The sequence below is a fragment of the Vigna unguiculata genome, chromosome 3 (genome assembly GCF_004118075.2).
Source record: "Vigna unguiculata cultivar IT97K-499-35 chromosome 3, ASM411807v1, whole genome shotgun sequence".
Taxonomy (NCBI): domain Eukaryota; kingdom Viridiplantae; phylum Streptophyta; class Magnoliopsida; order Fabales; family Fabaceae; genus Vigna; species Vigna unguiculata.
The window spans coordinates 37257272-37279766 of NC_040281.1; the positions used below are offsets into that span (position 1 = coordinate 37257272).

The following is a 22495-nucleotide window of genomic DNA, read 5'->3' on the forward strand; positions in this document are numbered from 1 at the left end:
TATATTAATTATTTTTAACTAATATGGTTATGACTCTGATTGTATTATCATAATCATCACCTACCTCTCTTGCTTTTTCTTACAACCACCACGGTTCACCACAACTCTCTACTTCACAAACAAATTATGCGGAGGAAAAGTTAATAGATGGAGAAGAATGTCCTACATTTATAAGAAAAGAGAAGCCAAAAACTCCTTAGTGTCTGTAAAATACTTAATAACTTTTTTAATAATATTAAAAGTAAATAATGTCTACAAGGTATTTTTCATATATTGATGATCTAAAAAAAACGCTCCATTTACAAATTTAAACTAATATTTACGAGAATTTCCGGAATCTTTATTCTACTTTACAATTATATTAATTAATATTTTTTAGTGAATATGCAGATAACTAAAAGAATTACACACGTAACTAAACTAATGCATAACTAGAATTAATAATCTTCAGAAGAATTAATTGATATAACATTATTTAATATTTGAAATTTAATGTGCATAAGTAGAAGCAGATGTATATAGATATGAATGTACAAATAAACATTGATCAGCGGAATACTGACAAAGTCGTCAACTCAAACTCATTTCATGGTTAGAGAGACAATCTTAGCCTTAGAAAAAATAAATAAAAAAGTACTGAGTTCCTCCAGTTCCTGTTGGTTCACACGAAATTCTAACCAGGTACCCAAAGTTCTGAAACTCATCCTAGTTCAAATCAGTCTCCTAGATTGCATTGCTTTGAGAATCTTTCTTGCTTACAAATGTTCAAACTAATCTCCGTATCAGGTTTATGACAGTTTTTTTGTTTTCATTTTTCCTGTTCTCACAGATCTAGTTTCAGTTGGTGCCATAAATTAAACTATCTTTGCAGGGATTAAGTGAGTCTTTGTTACAGACATTTTTTTCTTACAATTGTATTTTTCTCGTCATCCTATCTACAAGATCTGTCTGATGTTTCGAGATGTCTTGAACAGGATTGTCTCGAACATAAACAAGGTTATCTTGAAAACTTTGAAAAAGATTGTCTCGAAGAAGAAACAAGATTGTCTTGTTAGAACTAGAAAAGAAACCATTGATTCCATTTCCTCAGCTGCAGCTGTGTTGGGGTCACTCCTAGGTAGGTGTTAGTTTCCGTGAATCACCATTTTCTCAAATTTTCTATAATCTCCATTTCCGAAGACGAACAATACAGAGATAGAACAGAACTCTGAGGTCAAAATCTGGTTAGGGTTTTGCCTCGTTTGTGACAATGGATTACGCTCGAGATGGGAACGTGGTTCAAATAATCACGGGCGGTGGCGGAGGAGGAGAGAGCTGGTCCGGCGATCAAGCTGATTGGGCAACGGAGGATGAGTACCGGTATTGGAACAACAACAACAACGGAGACGCGGAATCGACGCCGTCGAACTCGAATTACGAATCGCGGTCGGAGCCGCCTAGCAAAAAGTCCCGGAATTCGCAGGATGGGAGCTCAAACCGGTCAAAGGCTATAGGGAAAATGTTCTTCAAGACGAAACTGTGCTGCAAGTTCAGGGCAGGAACCTGCCCTTACATCACCAACTGCAATTTTGCCCACAGCATTGAGGAGCTCCGCCGCCCGCCACCAAATTGGCAGGAGATTGTGGCGGCACACGAGGAGGAGAAGGCAGTGATGGCAGAGCCAAGGGAGGAGTTTCAGATTCCCACTGTGGGGTCTTCCACATTTGCAGGGGATACGATGCAGAGGTCCTACAAGGGAAGGCATTGTAAGAAGTTTTACACTGAGGAAGGGTGTCCCTATGGGGATAGTTGCACCTTCCTTCATGATGAACAATCAAAGAACCGAGAGAGTGTTGCTATAAGTTTAGGCCCGGGGGGTTATGCTGGTGGTGGTGGCGGAAGCGGTGCCGGTGGTAGTGGTGCTGGCGGTGGAAGTGGAAATGGTGGTGGTGGTGGTAGTGGTGGTGCTAATGCTGCTGGGAATGGAGCTAATTCGAAGCCCTCTAATTGGAAAACCAGGATTTGCAATAAATGGGAGATGACAGGGTATTGCCCCTTTGGCAACAAATGCCATTTTGCTCACGGTGCCACAGGTACGACCCTGTTTCCTTTCGCTGTTTTTACGATCTTCTTTTCCTTTTTCTGCGATAATTGAGAGATCGTTGTGTGCTGTATAAACTGCTTCTAGAATTGGAAATATTTTGGATTGTTGCTGTCGTTTCTCATTATGAGTGTGTTCATGTTATTTGGATATAGGATCTGTGCTGATGGCACTTGATGTTAGATTGCTTTTGTGTTTATGTATTATTCGATCTTGGATTTTATTTATTCGTGTTATGTGGTTTTTGTAGCTATAGTTCATGCTGTTCTTATTTTGAGTATGGCATAAATACTTGTGTCAATTATTGATAATTTGAGATCCAAGTGTTGTATCAAGCATATCATTAAAGTGTGTGTGGCAGCTGGAGTCATCCTTGCAATATTTTGTTCCAGCATGATTGCATGTCAGAAAATCACGCTTGTGCACAGGGAAATGCATGGTTCCTTTTACTTCTGCACAATGAAAGGCATAACAAACAACTCAAACTCTACAGCAAGAGAGAACTTTTGAGTTTTGAAGTGTGAAAATTTGGCCCTCTTTTTCGCCCTCTTTTTCCGAAGTATCTTTCATTAACTATGTGTTCCCATATTTGAGATTATTGATACTTTTTCTGTCCTTGTGTGCTTCAATATCTAAGGTTTCCTTTTACTAAAATAAATGAGAGATCAGAAAGGTATAGGTTCTTAGCTAGCAAGTTCAAAATGAAGAAAGGGTGCTGCTTTACATCTTTGTAACTCTCAGAGATACAGTGTTGTAGATGGAGTTGAAGAAAAAAAAAAAATCTAAGATGCAACTTTTTGCAATGAATAATTTATGGGCAACCTAGATTCCACCTGAATCAGCATATTTAGGGACCATACATATTCTATTGAAATACATTCTTAGCTTCCATGTCAATCAATTTTGTTTGTGTTGCTTTCTGATTTTATACAATTTAATGACATGACATAAAAAATTGGAAGCACTTGTGAAGGTTATAATTAGAGGAATTCAATTGTGCTTTCTGAAATTTAAAGGCTTTGGTAATGTTTTCGAGAAACTCTCACTCCCTCTTTCTCTGGTTTGCCGAAATCCATTCAACTGTTGGACGGGACAATTGTACCAAAGTCCTAATATATTTAGGTATCATAGAATATGTCTTCCAATTCACGTAGTAATTTAGTATATACCACCTCTGGTTCTATGTATACAAAAATATACCTAACTCATCAGAAACGGTAAACATAGTTAAGTTAGTTAATTTTAATTAATAACGTCAGAAATTTAAGATGTATTCTAGAAACATGTATAGAATTAAATGACTCAAGTGTTTGGTTATATTCAATGATTTTACTCAGAATTCAAGAAATAAGTTTTCTGAACCAATGGGAGTTATTATTTTTGTTGATAACTCAATAAATGCATCCACACTTATGGGAAATGAGTGCATATCTCATTAATAGACTCTCCAATACACTAAGAGTATAAAAAAAAAATTAATAATAAAACATTTGGAAATGGTTCTGTGTTTCTCATAAAAAGGACAAAAAAATTGTCCTCATCTCTTGGCACATACAAGTGTGTTGTTGGCTTGAATTGATTATCTATCAGATATGTATTTAGTAGTAACTAGTAATCGATTTTCACACTCATCTTACTCTGATATTGTGATGACAGAGTTGCACAGATATGGAGGGGGGCTTATGGAAGGAGAAAGCAGAGATGCTGCTTCTGTGGTTGGCAGTGACACGAACAAAGGAGCAGCAACAAAAGCTTCTGCTGACAACGTTGTTGCTGCTGTTACTCCTGTCGCCCATTCTGATGTGTACCATATTGGAGTCCCTTCACAAAGGCCTTCCATTGTGATTCAGAGGCCAGGGCAGAGAACTCATCAGAAGTGGAAAGGTCCAGATAAAATCAGTAGGATATACGGTGATTGGATTGATGACATTGAATAGAGTTACAATCCCAGTCATGGATGGAAGAAACCACTGATGAGGGCTTATGTACCATGAAGAAAAGTGAATACGCAATGATTTTTCATTCCCATGTTATATTTTTATTAGCTAATTTCTCTTATGATCCTTAACTTGTAACGGAAAAACAGTTTAGTTGTTTCACGGATAACTGTCTTGTACGATTATGTTTGGTGGTGTATTCACCTTCCTTAATACGCTGGTTCTCTGGTGTCTGAATGTGGCAGCAGCTTCTATGTATTTGCATCAGATAGTATGGCATAGTTCTTATTTTAGATAGATCTTGTTCATTAGGATTGTTTTGCTTGCCTTGTTCAGATGTAATGAAAAACCATTTTAGAATTTTCCAGACAATAGTTCTGTTAACTGAACTCACTAAAATTTTGAGTAGTTCATACCATATTCTTACTATCTTTTTTTTTTTCTGGTGTGAGACCATTTCAGTTCCGGAAAGAAGATTAATCAAATTCCTGGTAATGTGATGTAACTGATGTTTCTCAGACAGAATTTTTCCATGCAGTGTGAGATATCCACACTGTTTTTGATTGTGTACATGTTTTGCTGAAAAATAAGTGTTTGATATAGGTGCTCACACGATGGGTAAAGAAATAATTTATAGTATTTATTCTTTAAAACATATTTCAAGCTTTCACAAAATATATAATGTTACAGGAAAATAATTCAAAATGACTTTATAGATTATCAATGTTTTCTTTACAAATTTTTATAATTTAAAGTAAAATGGTATACTTGATATCAATTTGTTTTCTCTTTTATTTCTAGCCTTTTTTTAATGTATTTAAAAGATATAAAGAGGTACTACTAATTATTTTATTATGGAAAAATGAAAAATATATATCAAATTATTCATTAAAAATAATTTTTATAGTGACAGTTAACCTAGCAATTTTTAATGTGAATTTATTGCTAGCAAAATATTCGTCGCTAGTGTTGTGAAAATCGATGGTGGGTATATTAAATCGATGGATTAGTAATTTGACTCTTTGAATTTCTTATGGATTGGTTGACCTAATTTATAAATTCAGAATATTTTTTATTGAATTTTACTAAAAGGTTTTATTTTATTAATATATATAACATAATTTAATAACTTTAATCTAAAATTTCATTTTATATTATAATGAAATATTAATAAATGAACTAATAAATAAAATTTAAGACATCATGATTCCATTATTCAATTTTTAAAACATCATTGTAATAAAATAACTAATATTCAAAATAATTTTTTAATAGCAACATAAAACCATAAACAAAAATGTAATAATAAAATTTCATAAATAAATTCAAAGGAATATATATGTTGAAAAACAGAGGAGAAAATAGGCCACTGAGTTTTTTTATTGACCCAATGAAGTCAAACCGTATTGAATTTATTTGTGGAATCAACATCAGCCTCTATATCCACTGAGTCCCAGCTGATTTGGTTTGATTTTAATAAATATATTTTTTTTATATCAGTTACATGTATAGAAAAATAAAAAAAATCTCACACGGAGGATATCTAGGACTTCTAATTCTCCTGTATTTAAGAACTCATTAAAAAAATACTGTTAAATACATTCAGCATTACAATAAGTAAAAAATTATTTCCTGAATCATATAAAATAATTATCATTTGTTTTATTTTGCTTATGTCTATAAGTAAAGAGGAAATGATGTTCGGACACTAGTCCTTTCGTCCTTCTCATAAGGACTCGCTCAAAACCAACCCTTTCCACCTTCTCTCATCACCTCTGCGTATCTTCTCCTACAAAACTAAAACCACTCATTCATTTATTCTCCATTTAGATTTTGTCCTTCAAAAAAAAAAAAAAAGAACAAAAAAAATCAAACAGCGAAAACAAAAAAATATCTGAGCCCTTACCTTACGATCGGAAAGTTCGTTTTCCAGGCCTTGCATGGTCTCCAACTTCTCTCATCCATGCAAACGACCAAGAACAGAAGGCCCGGAATAACCCACTCTCCGGCGAACTCAACCACCCTCTCCTCCTCCGGGCAATGTCTTCGCTGGAGTACGACCCGGCGCCGGTGGCGCCGCCGTACAACACCCCACCAGCGCTGATCGCCTTCACGCTGGGTGTGCTGGTGGTGTGCTTCGTGGCGTTCAGCATCGTTTACTTGTGCAAATACTGTTTCTCCAGCGTGGTCCAAACCTGGGCCTTTCAACGCACCGCTTCGGGTTCCATCATTCGTCTCACGCCCCATAGATCTCCTCCGAGAGGCCTTGACCCTTCGTTGCTGGAGGTCTTCCCCACCTTCCCCTACTCCTCCGTGAAGGAGCTCCGGAAGGATCAGAAGTACAGCTTGGAATGCGCCATCTGTTTGGTGGAGTTTGAGGATGACAGCTTGCTCCGCCTCTTGACCCTCTGCTGCCATGTCTTCCACCAGGACTGCATCGACCTCTGGCTCTGCTCTCACAAAACCTGCCCCGTTTGTCGCCGAGACCTCGACCAACCTCTCAAACCCGGCGACGTCGTCGTTTCCTCGCACAGCGGCGAGATACGCGTTGATGTCAGAGAAGAAGAAGTTCCTCAACATGTTTGTGATGGCAACCACGAACAACAACAACAACAACAACATCAACATCAACATGAACAACACGAACAACATGAACCTGAACGTGGTCGTGGACTGGAACATGACGAGGTGGTCGATGAACACGAGGAACAGATGTTTGTACGGTCGCATTCCACGGGGCACTCCATAGTTATGATTAGAGGGGAGGGGGTTGATGAGGGAAAGGACTATGATGACAAGTACACGTTGAGATTGCCGGAGCATGTTTTGAGAGTGAACGGCAAGCATAATTCTTCGAGGAGCTGTGCGAGTTTTAAGGATATGACCAAGCTTGATGCTCCTCCTGTACCTTGCAGTAATTGTGGGTTTGTTCAACCCCCATCACCCTGTTGCTCCTCCTCCCCAACTCATACTCAGAGATCTTGAACACTGCATCTTAAAATTTAGAGTTTTCTCTTCTGTTTGCTGCATATGTAATCTGAGATAGAATGCGATAGTTTGAGGTAAATGGTTTGTTGTAGAGTAGATATAGGTACATTGTGCATTATGGTAAGCCATATATTTATTGAGTTGGAAGGTTTTCATGTGTTTCTGCTCTATCTTTGACCAAAACTAGGATGTCTGGTTTTTGCAAAGTTGGGAGCCATTTCAGTGAAATAACTTAACTTCCTCCATGGATATGAAGGGAAACCATACTGTTGTTTGTTTCACACTATACCTTGTGAAAGTCTCGTCATGGGTTCTTACAATCTGTTAAAATCTGTTAATCTGTTTTAAAACAGTTTTTTTTGTTTTTCTATTCTACAGTTACTTCTTTTTATCTTCTCTGTATATAAGGAACTTCGTCCCTCTAAAACGATATCGATCTGTATCCGTCTTTCACTTACACCGGTAATAAGAGATCTTTTTCTATGCTTTTGCTCTTTCTGATCACCATTCTGCTATCACGTTCTTCTACCAAGTACCTTGCTGGTTTTCTTCCCTCTACGTTTTAGCTATGAGGAACCATGCAGTCTAATATGGTATCAGAGCTCTTCGATTGAAGAGCTCTGCTGCGCCCGGTTTGCTTACTCTGATTCTTTCATCTGTCTTGCTGTTCTTTCCTTTTTTTTCTTTCACGATTTTATCTTCCTTCTTTCATCACTATGACTAAAGAAGAGATTTCTGAAAAAATGTCTATCACCAGTGAAAGTCATCTTTACCTACATCCTGGAGAAAGTCCAGCGATTGCTCTTGTGTTGCCAGTATTAGATCCTGGAAATTACCATTCATGGAGCTGGTCTATGTTAACAGCTTTGAGTGCCAAGAACAAACTACAGTTCATAAACGGGGTCGCTACAGAACCAGAAAAAGGTGATCCTTCACATAATGCCTGGATAAGATGCAATAATATGGTAGTTTCTTGGCTTGTGCACTCTGTTTCACCTCAAATTAGGCAATCTATTCTGTGGATTGAGAATGCTGAAGAAATATGGAAAGATCTCAAGGTTCGGTTCTTTCAAGATGATCTACTCCGCATTTCGACCTTTAATCAGACGCGTCACAGTTAAAACAAGGGGACCAAACTGTTAGTGATTATTTCACAAAATTAAGGGTCATCTGGGATGAACTTGAGAACTTTCGTCCGGATCCCATTTGTAGCTGCAAAGACCTTTGCAAGGTTTCAAAATTAGTCATCCAGAGGAAATCTGAGGATCGTGCGATGCAGTTTCTGAGAGGCTTGAATGAGCAGTACGGTAATATCAAATCTCACGTTCTATTAATGGATCCTTTACCTCCTATTTCGAAAATTTTTTCCTATGTGATGTAGCAAGAAAGACAATTGCTCGGGAATCATATGATTGGTAATCAAGAGAATAAAATTGTGGCCGCTGCAAATAATTCAGCAACCACATGCTCCTTTTGCGGGAAAAGCGGTCATGTTGAATCCGTTTGTTACAAAAAGAATGGGTTTCCTAATAATAAAGGGGGAAAGCGTGTCTGCACCCATTGTGGTAAAAATGGCCACATTGTGGATGTTTGTTATAGGAAGCATGGATTCCCACCTACCGGTCATAAAACCTTCACTACTAAAGCCAAATCCAACGAACCCAAGAATGATGAAGATGACCAGGAGGTGAAATTTACTCAACAACAGTATCAAGCTTTGATGGCTTTAATCAAACCTGAGGGTGATTCTGACAACACCACTCATAAACAAAGTCACGTTGGTAGCATCTCCTCTAACACTGTTGAGTGATAATGTTAACAAGCTATATTTCATTAGCAAAATCATCTCTTCCAAAGCTTTTAACCTACTTAATCCTCAATTTTACCTTACTTTTGTAAATAAATACATTTTGGGTTACATTTATCTAAATATACCACTAATCCCCATTTTTTGTGTCCTTTTTGTAGATGGGAAGCTTTGTCCAAAAATCCAGATTAATGAGTGACCCGAAATAGCAAGGAGAAGAAGGAAAATGTCAACAGGAAGCGCTTGGCGACACGAAGCAAGCGCCAGGCGGAACAGACCGCCAGTCAAGCGCCAACCAAGCGCCAGACAGGCGCCTCTGTTACGAACCGCCTGGCGGTAACTGGACACCGCCGGGCGGTAGCGGCAAGACTTGCCCCCTGTTTGGTGGCTTGCGCCTGGCGGTGAGACCCTTCCGCCAGGCGCCTGTTTTCGCTGATGTGTCAAGTGACCCTTTTTCTTCTGTTTTCGCGGAAGGAAACTTATCTTTGGCATTTTGGAGGCACGAAGAACACATTTTGGAGAGCTTGGAGGAGTGCTAGGGCTTGTGGGAACAGCTCCATCTTCCTCTTTGTATCTCTTTCTCTTCCATCTCTTCCATTTTTAAGCTTGAGCTCTCCATGGCAATGGAGAGCTAAACCCATTTTTGTTGGGGTTAGATGTAGCCACGAAACTCTTGTGTAAATGCAAATGTTTTGATTATATATATGACTCTTTCATTAATTGCTAGTCTTCTTATTTCTTCACTTAAAGCTTGCATTGATTTAGCCATCTCTTGCATGATTTTTGGTTCATTGGGTGTGGAAACATCTTTTGAAACCTAGATTTGAAATAAGAAAACTCAATGGAGCTTGTACCTAGGAATGGGGCTTGACCCATGGGTTGCATTAAAACCTTTGTGCATAAAGCAAATTTGCTTATTAAGAGTTCAAGGAATTGACTTTTAATAAGGAAATTTAGGCTCAATCTATTAAGGAATTAGGGTTTGAGTAATATTGTGGGTTGGCATTAGCATATTAATGAAGAGGATGTTAAATTGTAGTTGCATGAGAGCATAGTTGGTGAATTCTAACCCCGGCAATATCAAGTCATATCATTTCTAATCTTTTCCACTCACTAAGTGCCTTTAACTTCCAAAGCTCAATTTTAATTATTTATGCAAAGTTTAATTTCATACATTAAAACTCAAAATATGGATTTATTCGTTAGTTTAAATTAGTCACTAATTACGCAATTAATTAGTATACACGAGTCTCTTGGGAAACGATATCCCGGTCTTACCGGTTACTACTTGCACGACTTGGTACACTTGCCAAAGTCTTAACATTGAGCCAGGTAATATCTTTAATTGTCGTAGTTTCTTTCATAATAATGAGAAATGGATTATAGATTCAGGGGCTACAGATCATGTTGCCATAAACCTTGATTCTTTTACTTCATATAAAAGGATTAATCATGTCAAAATAAACCTTCCCAATGGTACTTGTATTAGTGCCACTCACAAAGGAGATATCAAGTTGAATAATGGTATTATGCTGCATAATGTTCTCTTTATACCCGATTTCAACTATAACCTGATATCTATTTCAAAATTAGTAGTAGATTCTCAAGTACATGTTGTTTTCACTAACTCTGGCTGCCTCATTCAGGACCAAGTGAGCAAAAAGATGATTGGTTCAGTTAGCTTTCATGAAGGACTATACATTTTGTCTGACTCCAAGAATTCTGTTAATTCTGCTTGTAGTAATACGTGGCACAGAAGGCTAGGCCACTTATCTGATTAAAGGTTACACATCTTGAAAAGTAAACATGATTATATAGATATCAGAAATGAACACTGTGATGTATGCCATATGGTAAAACAAAAGAAACTTTCTTTTTCCAATAGTCAATCTCGTGCTGATAAATGTTTCAATCTCATCCATGTTGACATATGGGGTCTTGCACCCACTCCTTCTTTACATGGTCATCGCTACTTCTTAACTGTCATTGATGATTTTAGTAGGTACTCTTGGATATATCTCATGCATAATAAATCTGAAACCAGAACACATCTCACTAATTTCATTAACTTTGTTGAAAATCAGTTTGAAACCAAAGTGAAAGTGATTAGGAGTGACAATGGCCATGAATTTAAAATGGATGAGTTCTTTAGCTCTAAGGGCATTATACACCAAACCAGCTGTGTAGAGACTCCCGAACAGAATGGGATTGCCGAGAGAAAGCACCAACACTTGCTCAATGTAACTAGGGCTTTACTTTTTCAATCTAAAATATCAACACATTTTTGGTCTTATGCACTCACTCATGCTGCTTTCTTGATTAATATAACCCCTACTCCTTTCCTCCAAAATTCCACCCCCTATGAAAAATTACATGGTGATTCTTATAATTTTAAAAATCTTAAAGTGTTTGGATGTTTGTGTTTTATGCAAACTATATCTGCTAAACGTTCTAAGTTTGATCCTCGTGCAAAACCTGGCATTTTTCTTGGTTTCCCAACTAATACAAAAGGGTACATAGTGTTTGATTTGAAACATCATGATATCAAAGTGTCTTGTAATGTCTTGTTCTATGAAGATGTTTTTCCTAGCTGCATTAACATTGATGATTCTACTGTTAGCAAAACTGATATATGCTTGTTTGTTAATCAATCATACAACTCTACTTTTGATCAGCCCGATAATGCATATAGTGATACTGTTGGTGTTGAGCAATCTGATATCAGTGAACAAATTAACACGTCTGCACATTCTGAAATCATTACCCAAGTTAACAACCCTGAACAATCTAGTACTTTTGACATTAGTCATAGAAGATCTCACAGAACTAAAAATATTCCTGCATATTTGAAAGATTATCATACAGATTTAGCCTGTGTCAAGTCTTCAAAATATCCCATTCAATCATATGTTTCTCTATCTAGGTTATCTTCTCATTTCCAATAGGTCACTCTCAACATTGATAGTCACAGTGAGCCAAAATCCTTCAACGAAGCTGTTCAAGACTCTAATTGGAGAAATGCCATGGATACGGAGTTAAAAGCTCTTGAACAAAACAAGACATGGACGTTAGTCAAGCTCCCTACCAACTGCTCTTCTATAGGTTGTAAATGGGTCTACAAGTTGAAACATAAAGTTGATGGTTCTATAGAGAGATATAAAGCCCGCTTAGTCGCAAAAGGATTCACTCAACTCGAAGGAATGGACTTTCATGACACCTTTGCGCCTGTGGCCAGACTTACAACAGTACGCATGATACTTGTTGTGGCTGCCATTAAAAATTGGCAATTGATCCAGCTTGACGTCAATAATGCGTTCTTGCACGGAGAGTTAGATGAAACTATATATATATATATATATATATATATATATATATATATATATATATATATATGGATATGCCTCCTGGAATGACGAAAACAGATCCTCAGCAGGTATGCCTTTTACACAAATCTCTACATAGCCTCCGACAAGCTAGCCGTCAGTGGTATGCTCAGCTATCATCTTTTCTTCTTAGTCACAATTTTAAACAATCATATGCTGACCACTCCTTATTCATTCATAATAATCAAGGTAAAATCACACTTCTCTTAGTTTATGTTGATGACATAATTGTCACAGGATATAATGTGGAAAATACCCATCGTATAACTGCTTTACTTGATCAACGTTTTAAACTGAAGAACTTGGGAAATCTGAACTACTTTCTTGGCTTTGAAATTGCCCGAGGCAATAAAGGAATAATTCTTTCTCAAAGAAAATACACCATCGACTTGTTATCTGAAACTGGCATGTTAAATTGCTCTCCTGTGAGCATTCCTATGAATTTCTCTGTCAAGTATCATGCAGATGGTGAAGCCCTTCCTGATCCCACAACCTATCGTAGACTCATTGGGAAACTTATCTACTTGACCAACATAAGACCCGACATCACTTATGCTGTCAACCATCTTAGTCAATATGTCTCTGCACCAACTATGGATCATCATCAAGCGGTGTTCAGAATCCTTCGTTATCTAAAGGGGTCCATCGGACAAGGGATCTTTCTTGATGCAAAGAGTGATATTCATCTCAAATCCTATAGTGATTCTGACTGGGCTGGGTGCACCGACACACGACGATCGGTAACAGGCTTTCTGGTCTATCTAGGGAACACCCTCATAGCATGGAAATCAAAGAAACAGGCCACCATATCTAGGAGCTCCTCTGAAGCAGAATATCGGGCTCTAGCACAAACTGTATGTGAAGTTCAGTGGCTTACTCATATGTTGCACGATCTGAATATCACAATGGCACAATCTGCAACCATTTACTGCGACAACACTTCTGCCATCAAAATTGCCAATAACCCTGTTTTCCATGAGCATACTAAGCACATAGAGATCGATTGCCACACTATAAGAGAAAAGATTCACCAAGGCTTGGTCAAACTCCTTCCTGTCAGAACCAATCATCAACTTGCCGACATTATGACAAAGGCTCTTCCTCCTGAACTCTTCACTCAGCTCAACTCCAAGCTTGGCAATCTTAATATATATTGCCAGCTTGCGGGGGGGTCTTAGAATATGTTAAAATCTGTTAATATGTTTTAAAACAGTTTTTCTGTTTTTCTATTCTACAGTTACTTCTTTTTGTCTTCTATGTATATAAGGAACTTCGTACCTCTAAAACGATATCGATCTGTATCCGTCTTTCACTTACACCAGTAATAAGAGATCTTTTTCTATGCTTTTGCTCTTTCTAATCACCATTCTGTTATCACGTTCTTCTACCAAGCACCTTGCTGGTTTTCTTCCCCCTACGTTTCAACTATGAGGAACCATGCAGTCTAATATGGGTTAAGCTGCTATGAAGAAGTTCCAAACTTCATTTGGACTCTCTTGTAATTCTTTCACTAATAATTAATTGAAGGTTAGTAGGACTTTTCTAATATTTTTGTTTTTTAACACTTGCTTGACAAAAATTTTTTATATTTAGAGAATTCGAGTAACATGTACCATTATAACAAATAACTACATAATTTAGATATTGTTTCACTATATAATTAAATATTTTAAATATTTGTTTCTCCTTTGATTTTATGTGTATTTTTAAATATTATCTATTATTACGAGGAATCAAAAATTGTTTTTTCAATCATTTCAAATGACCATTTTTTATGTGTATATAATCTTGGTTTCATCTCTTTCACCAATTATTGAAATATTTTTATGCCATAATTTAAATTACTTTTATATTTATATGCATATTTTGAGCATATTCCATATATTGTAAATATTTATTATAAATTTAGTATAATATATTATAAAAATTATTTAATAATGTAGAAACTCTTTTTTTAATTTACATGTTAAAATTATATGTATTATTTTATGTACTATGTTATTTCTGCAATTACCACCATTAAAAATAATGTTCTTATGCTAGCTCTTTCATCCTTGTGGCTTATAATCAACCCTTCCAGATTAAATCTTCACTTGCAACTAAACCAATTTATTGTTAACTATATAATCAACCTTTTACTGTATTTTACCATTACAGTGTAGTTTTCAACAACATTTACAAAAATGGACAAATTTAAAAAAATTACGAATTTTAGATAAGTTGTGTTCGATAATACAACTTCATTAAAAGAAGTTGTGAGCAAACATGTATCATTAGCACGATTTTAGTAAATCATGCGCTCCTTATATGATTTACAATTTTTTCTTCAGATCCCGACTTTCAATTTTATATTATTTACAACTTTTAACTTTTCAATATTTTTACTATATAAATTGTATGTAAAAAATACAATTTCTTCACTTTAACTTATATTTTTTTATTACAGTAGTGCAACAAATGGATATGACTACAATTAATTTTGATATTAAACTACACTTTATAAACTATTGTATATTCAAACGTATTAAAAAAATGAAGAGTTATAAACTATAACATATAATACATAATAGACTATGGTTCCATCAGATAACTGTCACCTATAACCATTTTCAAAGAGAGCTATAAACTACTGTTTTTGTATATAATCGCCTAAAATACCATTCAAAATATATTTAGAAATGGATAAAGGGGATAGACTATGGTTGAAATAGATAACCATAACCTTCGAGAAAAAAAAAAGGCTACAATTTTTATGACCCAAAAATTCATTTTTAAAGTGAAATTGTGTGCATGCAACAGGATTTCTTCTAGTGAAGTCATTTTACTCAAGGATGACTTATTAAAATTCATATTTTTAAAAAAATTTCTATTTTCGTAAATATAGTGCAAAACTACACCATTTTGGTGAAAGAACTGCCTCTTTACATTTTATCCTCTACAATTTCAACTTAAAAAAAATGAAAAAATTTAATAACTCAACCTTATCATTACAAAAAACTCCATTTGTAGATTTTATTATATGGTTTCATGTGTCCTGCTTCGTATCGTTTTATGGAAGTTAAGATGTCTAGTTTTTTCCAAGTTAGAACCTTTCAATGTTCCTTTTTTATAACTGTTATATGTTATTTTATGATAAAAAAAATAAAAGTAAAACTTCATTTCAATAATTTGTAAAGATATGTCTAAGCGAAGTTACTTAGAAGATGAAAATGATTTACTTCTCAATATGGACAAGGAGGAACAACACCAACTACCATACTTTTGTTTGTTTCACAATATCCTTTTTGAAAGTTGGTATGATTACATTGTTGTAGCAAGATTCCAAACTATTGTATGATTGTGGCTTCAAATATGTCGAAGATTACAATCGAACTACAATTTGATCACTCATGGTGTTTGCTTTTGTTCTAGCTTAAGCCTGTGAATGACTTCCAAGACTTAAGATAAAACATTCATTTGTTTGCTAACCATTATAAGTTTTGGTCTTTTTAAATCCTTAATTTGCTAACCACCTTTTCAGGGTGAAGTGTTGAAGTCTTATCTTTTTCTTCTTTAAGATATCACTACTTTTTAGGAAACTGTTTCAACTTACATCTATATTTAAGAAAAGAAAATGATATTTTGACTACTAAATTTTGACAACTTTCTCTTACAACATGGGGTGTCATCTTTTAAGTGATTTTTGAATATTGAAAATGAGAAAAAGAAAAAATGAAAAACCACTTAAAAGATGACACCTAAGATTGTAAGAGAAAGTTGTCAAAATTTAGTAGTCAAAAAATCATTTTCCTTTAAGAAATTACTTCAAACTTCTCTTATCTTACATGTCCTTAGTGTTGTCTTGTAGTTTGAATATACTTTTAAATATTATGAATTGGTATAAAACTTCCAAAGGCTTTATAGATAAGCATCATACTAAATGATACACAATCCTCTAATTTCAAGCTATACTTAATGATGAGGTTTAGCTACGTTAATTTGATACAACTCTCGAATCATAGTGACCAACTACTTTAGAAGTTGAAATGAGACTTACACAACCTTCCAATCACAAATGATATTTGGGGATGAGGTTTTAGGGTAACTTCAATAAAATTTATCTTGTTGACTTTCTGACAAGTGTACCATTGTCGACAATAATTTTAAAAGTAAGGGTGTCAAATTCACAATGACTTGGTGTAAACCACAATAGCTTTATACTACAAGACATAAAATACAAAGCATGAAGTGAGATTATATAATAAAACTTAAAAGAAGTTAAAACTAAACACTACAATATTTTGGTATTTTTCAAATGAGAAATCTAGTTGGATAGAAATATATGATATAGATATTGCTAGGATTATAATTTACCACCTCAATCTCTTGTTTCATTAATTTTGAAAATGGAGATTTTTCTTTACTTTATCATTAATTCTTATCATGAAAAGTTATCTTATTAAATTACAATTTATTGTCAACTCAATAAAATAAATTCGCATAAAGGTTGAGGACTTAAAGACGATCAATAAGTCATTTTTCATCTCCAGAAAAATGATTTATTGATTGTCTTATCTTAGTTTAAGAACTCAAAGGATTTTTCAACCTCTTATAAACTTCAACTGGTTTATGGTTGATCAAGCCACAATAAATAATAAACATAAAGATTAAACGTAAATGAAAAAGAGTAATACAACATTGTATATAAATATAATAAAAATATACAAGAGAATTTGATGACTACATCTAACGCCAACAAAAGAAGATTTAGTCATTCATGGAGTTGAATAATATGAAATATAAATAAAAGGATGAACAAGAAATGGAGGTTAGATGTAGTGGATGGTTTCCCTAACCTTCTCTTTTATGCTTTGTTATTCTCTTCTCTTCTTTTCATTTTTTTCCTTCCCATGATCTTGTGTGTGATTTCAAGTCACAATTGTGCCACGTGTCAATGCTAGTACCATGTGCAGTTTGTGGTAGTATTATTTTTTTTGTTCAATTTAGTCCCTATATTCGTTATTTTTGTTCAATTTAGTCCCATTTTTTGTTAAAATAAATCAATTTTGTCCCTTTCAAATTGACACTAAATTTAATATCTTTTATACAAATTATATTAATATCTTTTCTAAAATTAACCTTTGAATTTATTATTTTTTAAATTCAATTATAAATTATTAAATATAATTATAAATTGAATAAATTCTTATATTTAATTGCTAAATAGAATATAATTATTTAAAATATTATAAGAATATAATTATTTTTTTAATATTTATATTCTAAAATATTTTTAAAATTGATATATATATATATATATATATATATATATATAAATATTTTAAATATTCAAAATATTTTAGAAAAATAAACTAATATTTGTAAAATTAACATTTACATATAAAATATTTTAGATTTTAATATCTAAAATGCAAAAAAATATTAAATATTTTAAATTTAAATGTGAATTTTACAAATGTTAATATATATTTTTAAAATTTTAATAATTATATTTTAATAATATTTAAATAATTATATTCTATTTAACAATTGAATCTAAGAATTATAGTCAATTAATAATTAAATATTATAATTTATAATTAAATTTAAAAAATAACTAATAATAATGTCAATTTTAAAAATTAAATGGTTTTTTTTAACAAAATTTGGGACTAAATTAAACAAAAATAACGAATATAGGGACTGAATTGAACAAAAATAACGAATATTGGGACTAAATTGAACAAAAATAAATAATACAACTACAAACTGACACATGGCACTAGCATTGACACATGGCACAATTGTGACTTGACACGTGGACACTTTTTTTGAAATTAAAAAAAATTAAAAAAATAAATTAAAAAATTAAAAAAAATTAAAAAAAATTAAAAAAAAAATCAGGAGCTGACACATGGCATGTACTGTTCAAAAACGTTAACTATTTAAACACCGTTAGTGAAAAGGACCAAATTGACCACAATTTGACGACAATGAGGACCTTAATTGAACATAAAACGAAAATAGGGACCAAATTGAATAAAATCAATAAAAATAGGGACCGAATGTATATTTAAGCCTTTTTTATTATAGATATTAAATCAAATATTTTATTTCTTTTATAAACATAATAATTAATGCTAATAAATAATAAAATATAAAATAAAATATAATAAAAAATAAAGATTAAAAAGATTTATCAAGATATTTTTTATTATTTGTTTTCATTATAGTTTGTGTTTCTCATAAATTGTTCTCATAATTCATTTTCATCTGTTTTCTTTTCTTTTTGAAGAAAAAAAAATCTATTATTTTTTCTCTTATTTCTCTTTTGTTCTTTTCCATTGTCGAGGAAGTAAAGAATAAGGTAATTCTTTCATTTCACTTGATGGTGAAATATTAATTCAATAATTTATTTAATGAGCCTCTTTTATATTTTTTTATTTATTTTATGAACATAGAAGAACAAATATTATACTATGTGTTTTTTATAACCATATTTTAATTGTGGTTCTATTATATGTCTATGCCTTGAGTTTTTTACAAATTGTTCTCATCTTCCATTCTTACCTATTTTCTTTTGTTTCTGAAAAGAAAAAGAAAAATTATTTTTGCTTTCATCTCTCAATTTTTGTCTTCCATTCTCGAAGAAATAAAGAAGGTAATTCTCTTTTGTCTTACTTGATTGTGAAATATTAGTTTAATAATTTATTTAATGAGTCTCTTTTATATTAATTTTTTATTTTATGAACATAGAAGAAAAAAAGGATTGTACTGTGTGTTTTTTATAATTGGATTTTAAGTGTGGTTTGATTATCGTCGAATTTTCTTTTGGTATTTATATCTCTCAATTTTTTATTAGATTATGATAAATTATTTTTTAGTCTTTTTTTTAAATAGGTATATAGATAAAGAATAAAAGAATATATTCATTTTTTAGAAGTGATCCTCTTCCAAATATTCTGAAACATGATACTAATGATCCAATTGTTCAATCAGAGGAGTCCCTTTTTAAGGTTCAAAGGATTATAGGTGAGGAGTTTCATATTAATTTTTTGGAATGTGATCTAGGAAAACGTCTTCAAATATGAGAATATCTAATGAACCAAAGAGATGAGATTCGAAGAGCTTATTTAAAATGGGGTCCATATCAAATTCAACTTGAAAACTATCCTTATTCTAAGGAAAAACATCTAACGAGAATTCAATCTAATTGGTTTAAAATGTTTCCTTCTTGACTAGAGTATTCTCTGGCTAATGATGAAACTTATTGTTTGGCATGTCATCTATTTAGTTCAAAGCCAGATGGTTGTTTTGGGTAAGATGTGTTTACTAAACAAGGTTTTAGATCATGGAAAAAGGTTAATGTAGGAAAAAGATGTGCATTTCTCAACCACATTGGAGATAGTCCTTGCTTACCGCATAATAATGCAATGAAAGCTTCTGAAGACTTGTTGAATCAATCTATGCACATTAATAACATTATAAATATTCAAAGTTCAGAGCAAGTCTACAAGAATCGTTTACGGCTCAAAACCTCTATTGACACGATTCGTTGGCTAGCATTTCAAGCTTGTGCATTTAGAGGCCACGAGGAAACACCAGAGTCAAGTAATAGAGGTAACTTTCTTGAACTGATTAAACTTCTAGCATCATATAATGATAAAGTGGCACAAGTTGTGTTAGAAAATGCTCCGTATAATCCTAAGTATACTTCTCATCATATTTAGAAAGAAATCTTGCACATTTTCTTTAGAAAAGTAAGAAGTCACATTCGAGAAGAAATTGAAGATTCTAAATTTTGCATAATTGTTGGTGAAGCACATGATAAATCAAAAAAAGATCAAATGGCTATTGTTTTGAGGTTTGTAGATAAGGATGGTAATGTAAAAGAACGATTTTTTGATATTGTGCATGTTGAGGATACAACAATCGCCACTTTAAAACAAGAATTGAGTGTCGTTCTCTCTAGGCATAATCTTGATGTTTCCAATATCTGCGGTCAAGGGTATGATGATGCTAGTAATATGAGGGGAGAGTGGAATGGATTGCAAGCATTATTTCTCAATGATAATCCTTATGCTTATTATATGCATTGTTTTGCTTATAGACTACAACTTGCTTTGGTGGTTGCTTCAAGAGAGGTTATTCCATTTCATCAACTTTTTTCAAATTTGGCTTTTATTGTAAATGTTGTGTGTTCCTCTAGTAAACGTCATGATGAGTTAAAAACTGTTGAATTAGATGGAATAACTCACTTGTTAGAAATGGGTGAACTTGAAATTGGTAAAGGAAAAAATCAAATTGACACTTTAAAACGAGTTGGTGATACTCGTTGGAGCTTGCATTTTTATTCCATTTGTAGTATGATGAAGCTATATAATGCATCTTGTCTGGTTCTTCAAAAAATTATTGTTGATTGATCAACTTATTCTCAAAGGGGTGATGCTGATGCTGATGCTGCATTTAATATGTTGTCTTCATTTGAGTTCATATTAATTTTACACATGATGAAAAAGATTATGAGAATTATTGTCGGTCTTTGCCAAGCTTTGCAGAAACAATATGAGGATATACTGAATGCTATGCAATTGGTTTGTTCTACTAAAATTTTGATTCAAAAGTTGAGGGAGGATGGTTGGCAAAATCTATTGAAATGTGTGGTATTCTTTTGTGAACAACATGACATTGATATTCCTGATTTTAATTCTACTTATGTTGCACGTCATGGTCATTCTCGATATAAAAAAGATCAAGTCACTAAGGAACATCATTTTAGGGTGAACATATTTCTTGTTACAGTGGACAAGCAGTTGCAATAATTAAATGACAGGTTTAGTGAGTAAACAATGGAACTTTTAACTCTAAGCAATGCTTTAGTTCCTAAGGATGCTTATAAAGCTAATAACATTGAGGATATATACACTCTTGTGAACAAATATTATACTTTAGATTTTAGTGAGCAAGAGAAGATTAGTTTAAAATTTCAACTTCGCCATTTTATTATTGATGCTCCTAACCATCCACATTTGAAGAATTTATCAACCATGCTTGAATTATGTCAATCTTTGGCAAGAATAGGAAAGTCAAGGACATTCTACTTGATTGATCGTTTAATTCCTCTTATTTTAACTCTTCCTGTCTCTATAGCTACAACAGAAATATCATTTTCTACAATGAAGATTATCAAAACAACATTGCAGAATAAAATGGAAGATGAATTTCTTGCTGACAATATGATTATTTACACTGAAAAAGAAATAGCTGAAATTTTTAGGTCTGATTCAATTATTGATGAGTTCAGGGATCTGAAGGAACGAATGACAATCTTTTAGATATGTGTGATTTCTTTTTTAGTTATCGTTATACTAAGTTATGTATTCATTTTTATTGTATTAGTGACAATAATTAAATATATAAATTTTGGATGTATTATTTTGGCTCCCCCAATGATGTTGGTCAAGATCTGTCACTGCTTAAGAAAACAAAAATATCTTTCAATTTACACTATGCATGAGAGATATTCATGGTTTGGATATTGTTCATGCATGTAGAGATTCTTGAAAAAATCTTTTGACCATGGTAAATAAGCATTTGAAAACTCCATCAAATACTAGTGAATGCACCTGGTAGAGCTTCACACTTTTGCTTTTCCTTGACAAAGTTGGTTGTTGTTTTTGCGAAATGCAAGTAAGTTGTGGTTTGTGAAGTTTCGTTTGAAAGAAGTTGCTACTCGTGGAGGATGTTTTTGTGGACCTACATTGAGAAAGGCAGTTGTTGGAGGTGAAAAGGTAAGGTGTCATGACTAAAAGAGATGAAGATGACATGATAATGAGAGTTGAGACGAACATAAGTGTGTGCTTGGTTTCGCTTCATTTTGACGTAGAATTAATTTTTTTACCATAGAATCATTGTATATTTAGTTTCAAAATTATTTTGAATGTCAAAAATTCACGTTTAAAGAGAATCAACAATCTCCATCAATGATCGATTCAATCACACATTCTATTCTCTAAATATTCTCTAAAGCATAACCAAATACACTATAAATGGATGAAGACAATCAATTATATAAGAAGATAATTGCTTAAAAAGATTTTCTATTAATGTAGTAAGACTATATCACGCACATGTATATGTGATATTCAAATTGTTGTAATTTTTAATTTTACAATTTTATCTTTAATTTTTAATCAGTAACGGTAAGTATCGAAAAGAATAAAATAAATAAAATAAAATTTAATATATCTACAATTATTAGTGAAAATAATTATTTTTTAGTCTGCTTTTATATATATATATATATATATATATATATATA

The 22495-nt window shown here is 33.1% G+C and overlaps 2 protein-coding genes and 1 pseudogene across 3 annotated transcripts; all 3 read left to right on the forward strand.

Annotated features, from left to right (window-relative positions):
• The first annotated feature begins 551 nt into the window (after nt 1-551).
• Nucleotides 552-4389, forward strand: LOC114178851 (zinc finger CCCH domain-containing protein 12). Of its 2 annotated transcripts, XM_028064973.1 has the most exons (5): nt 552-681; nt 830-878; nt 975-1117; nt 1229-2072; nt 3737-4389. In XM_028064973.1, exons 4-5 carry the CDS (start codon nt 1250-1252, stop codon nt 4015-4017), a joined length of 1104 nt encoding a protein of 367 aa, XP_027920774.1. In that variant the 5' UTR covers nt 552-681; nt 830-878; nt 975-1117; nt 1229-1249; the 3' UTR covers nt 4018-4389. The 2 variants fall into 2 exon arrangements, with proteins under 2 accessions (XP_027920774.1, XP_027920775.1); XM_028064974.1 differs by lacking the exon at nt 830-878 and having other exon boundaries at nt 667-786; nt 975-2072.
• A 1364-nt stretch (nt 4390-5753) lies between these two features.
• LOC114177613 (RING-H2 finger protein ATL29) lies at nt 5754-9364 on the forward strand. The gene is made up of 2 exons (XM_028063031.1): nt 5754-8786; nt 8974-9364. Exon 1 carries the CDS (start codon nt 6058-6060, stop codon nt 7000-7002), a length of 945 nt encoding a protein of 314 aa, XP_027918832.1. The 5' UTR covers nt 5754-6057; the 3' UTR covers nt 7003-8786; nt 8974-9364.
• A 9910-nt stretch (nt 9365-19274) lies between these two features.
• Nucleotides 19275-21509, forward strand: LOC114175405 (annotated as a pseudogene).
• Nucleotides 21510-22495: the final 986 nt, after the last annotated feature.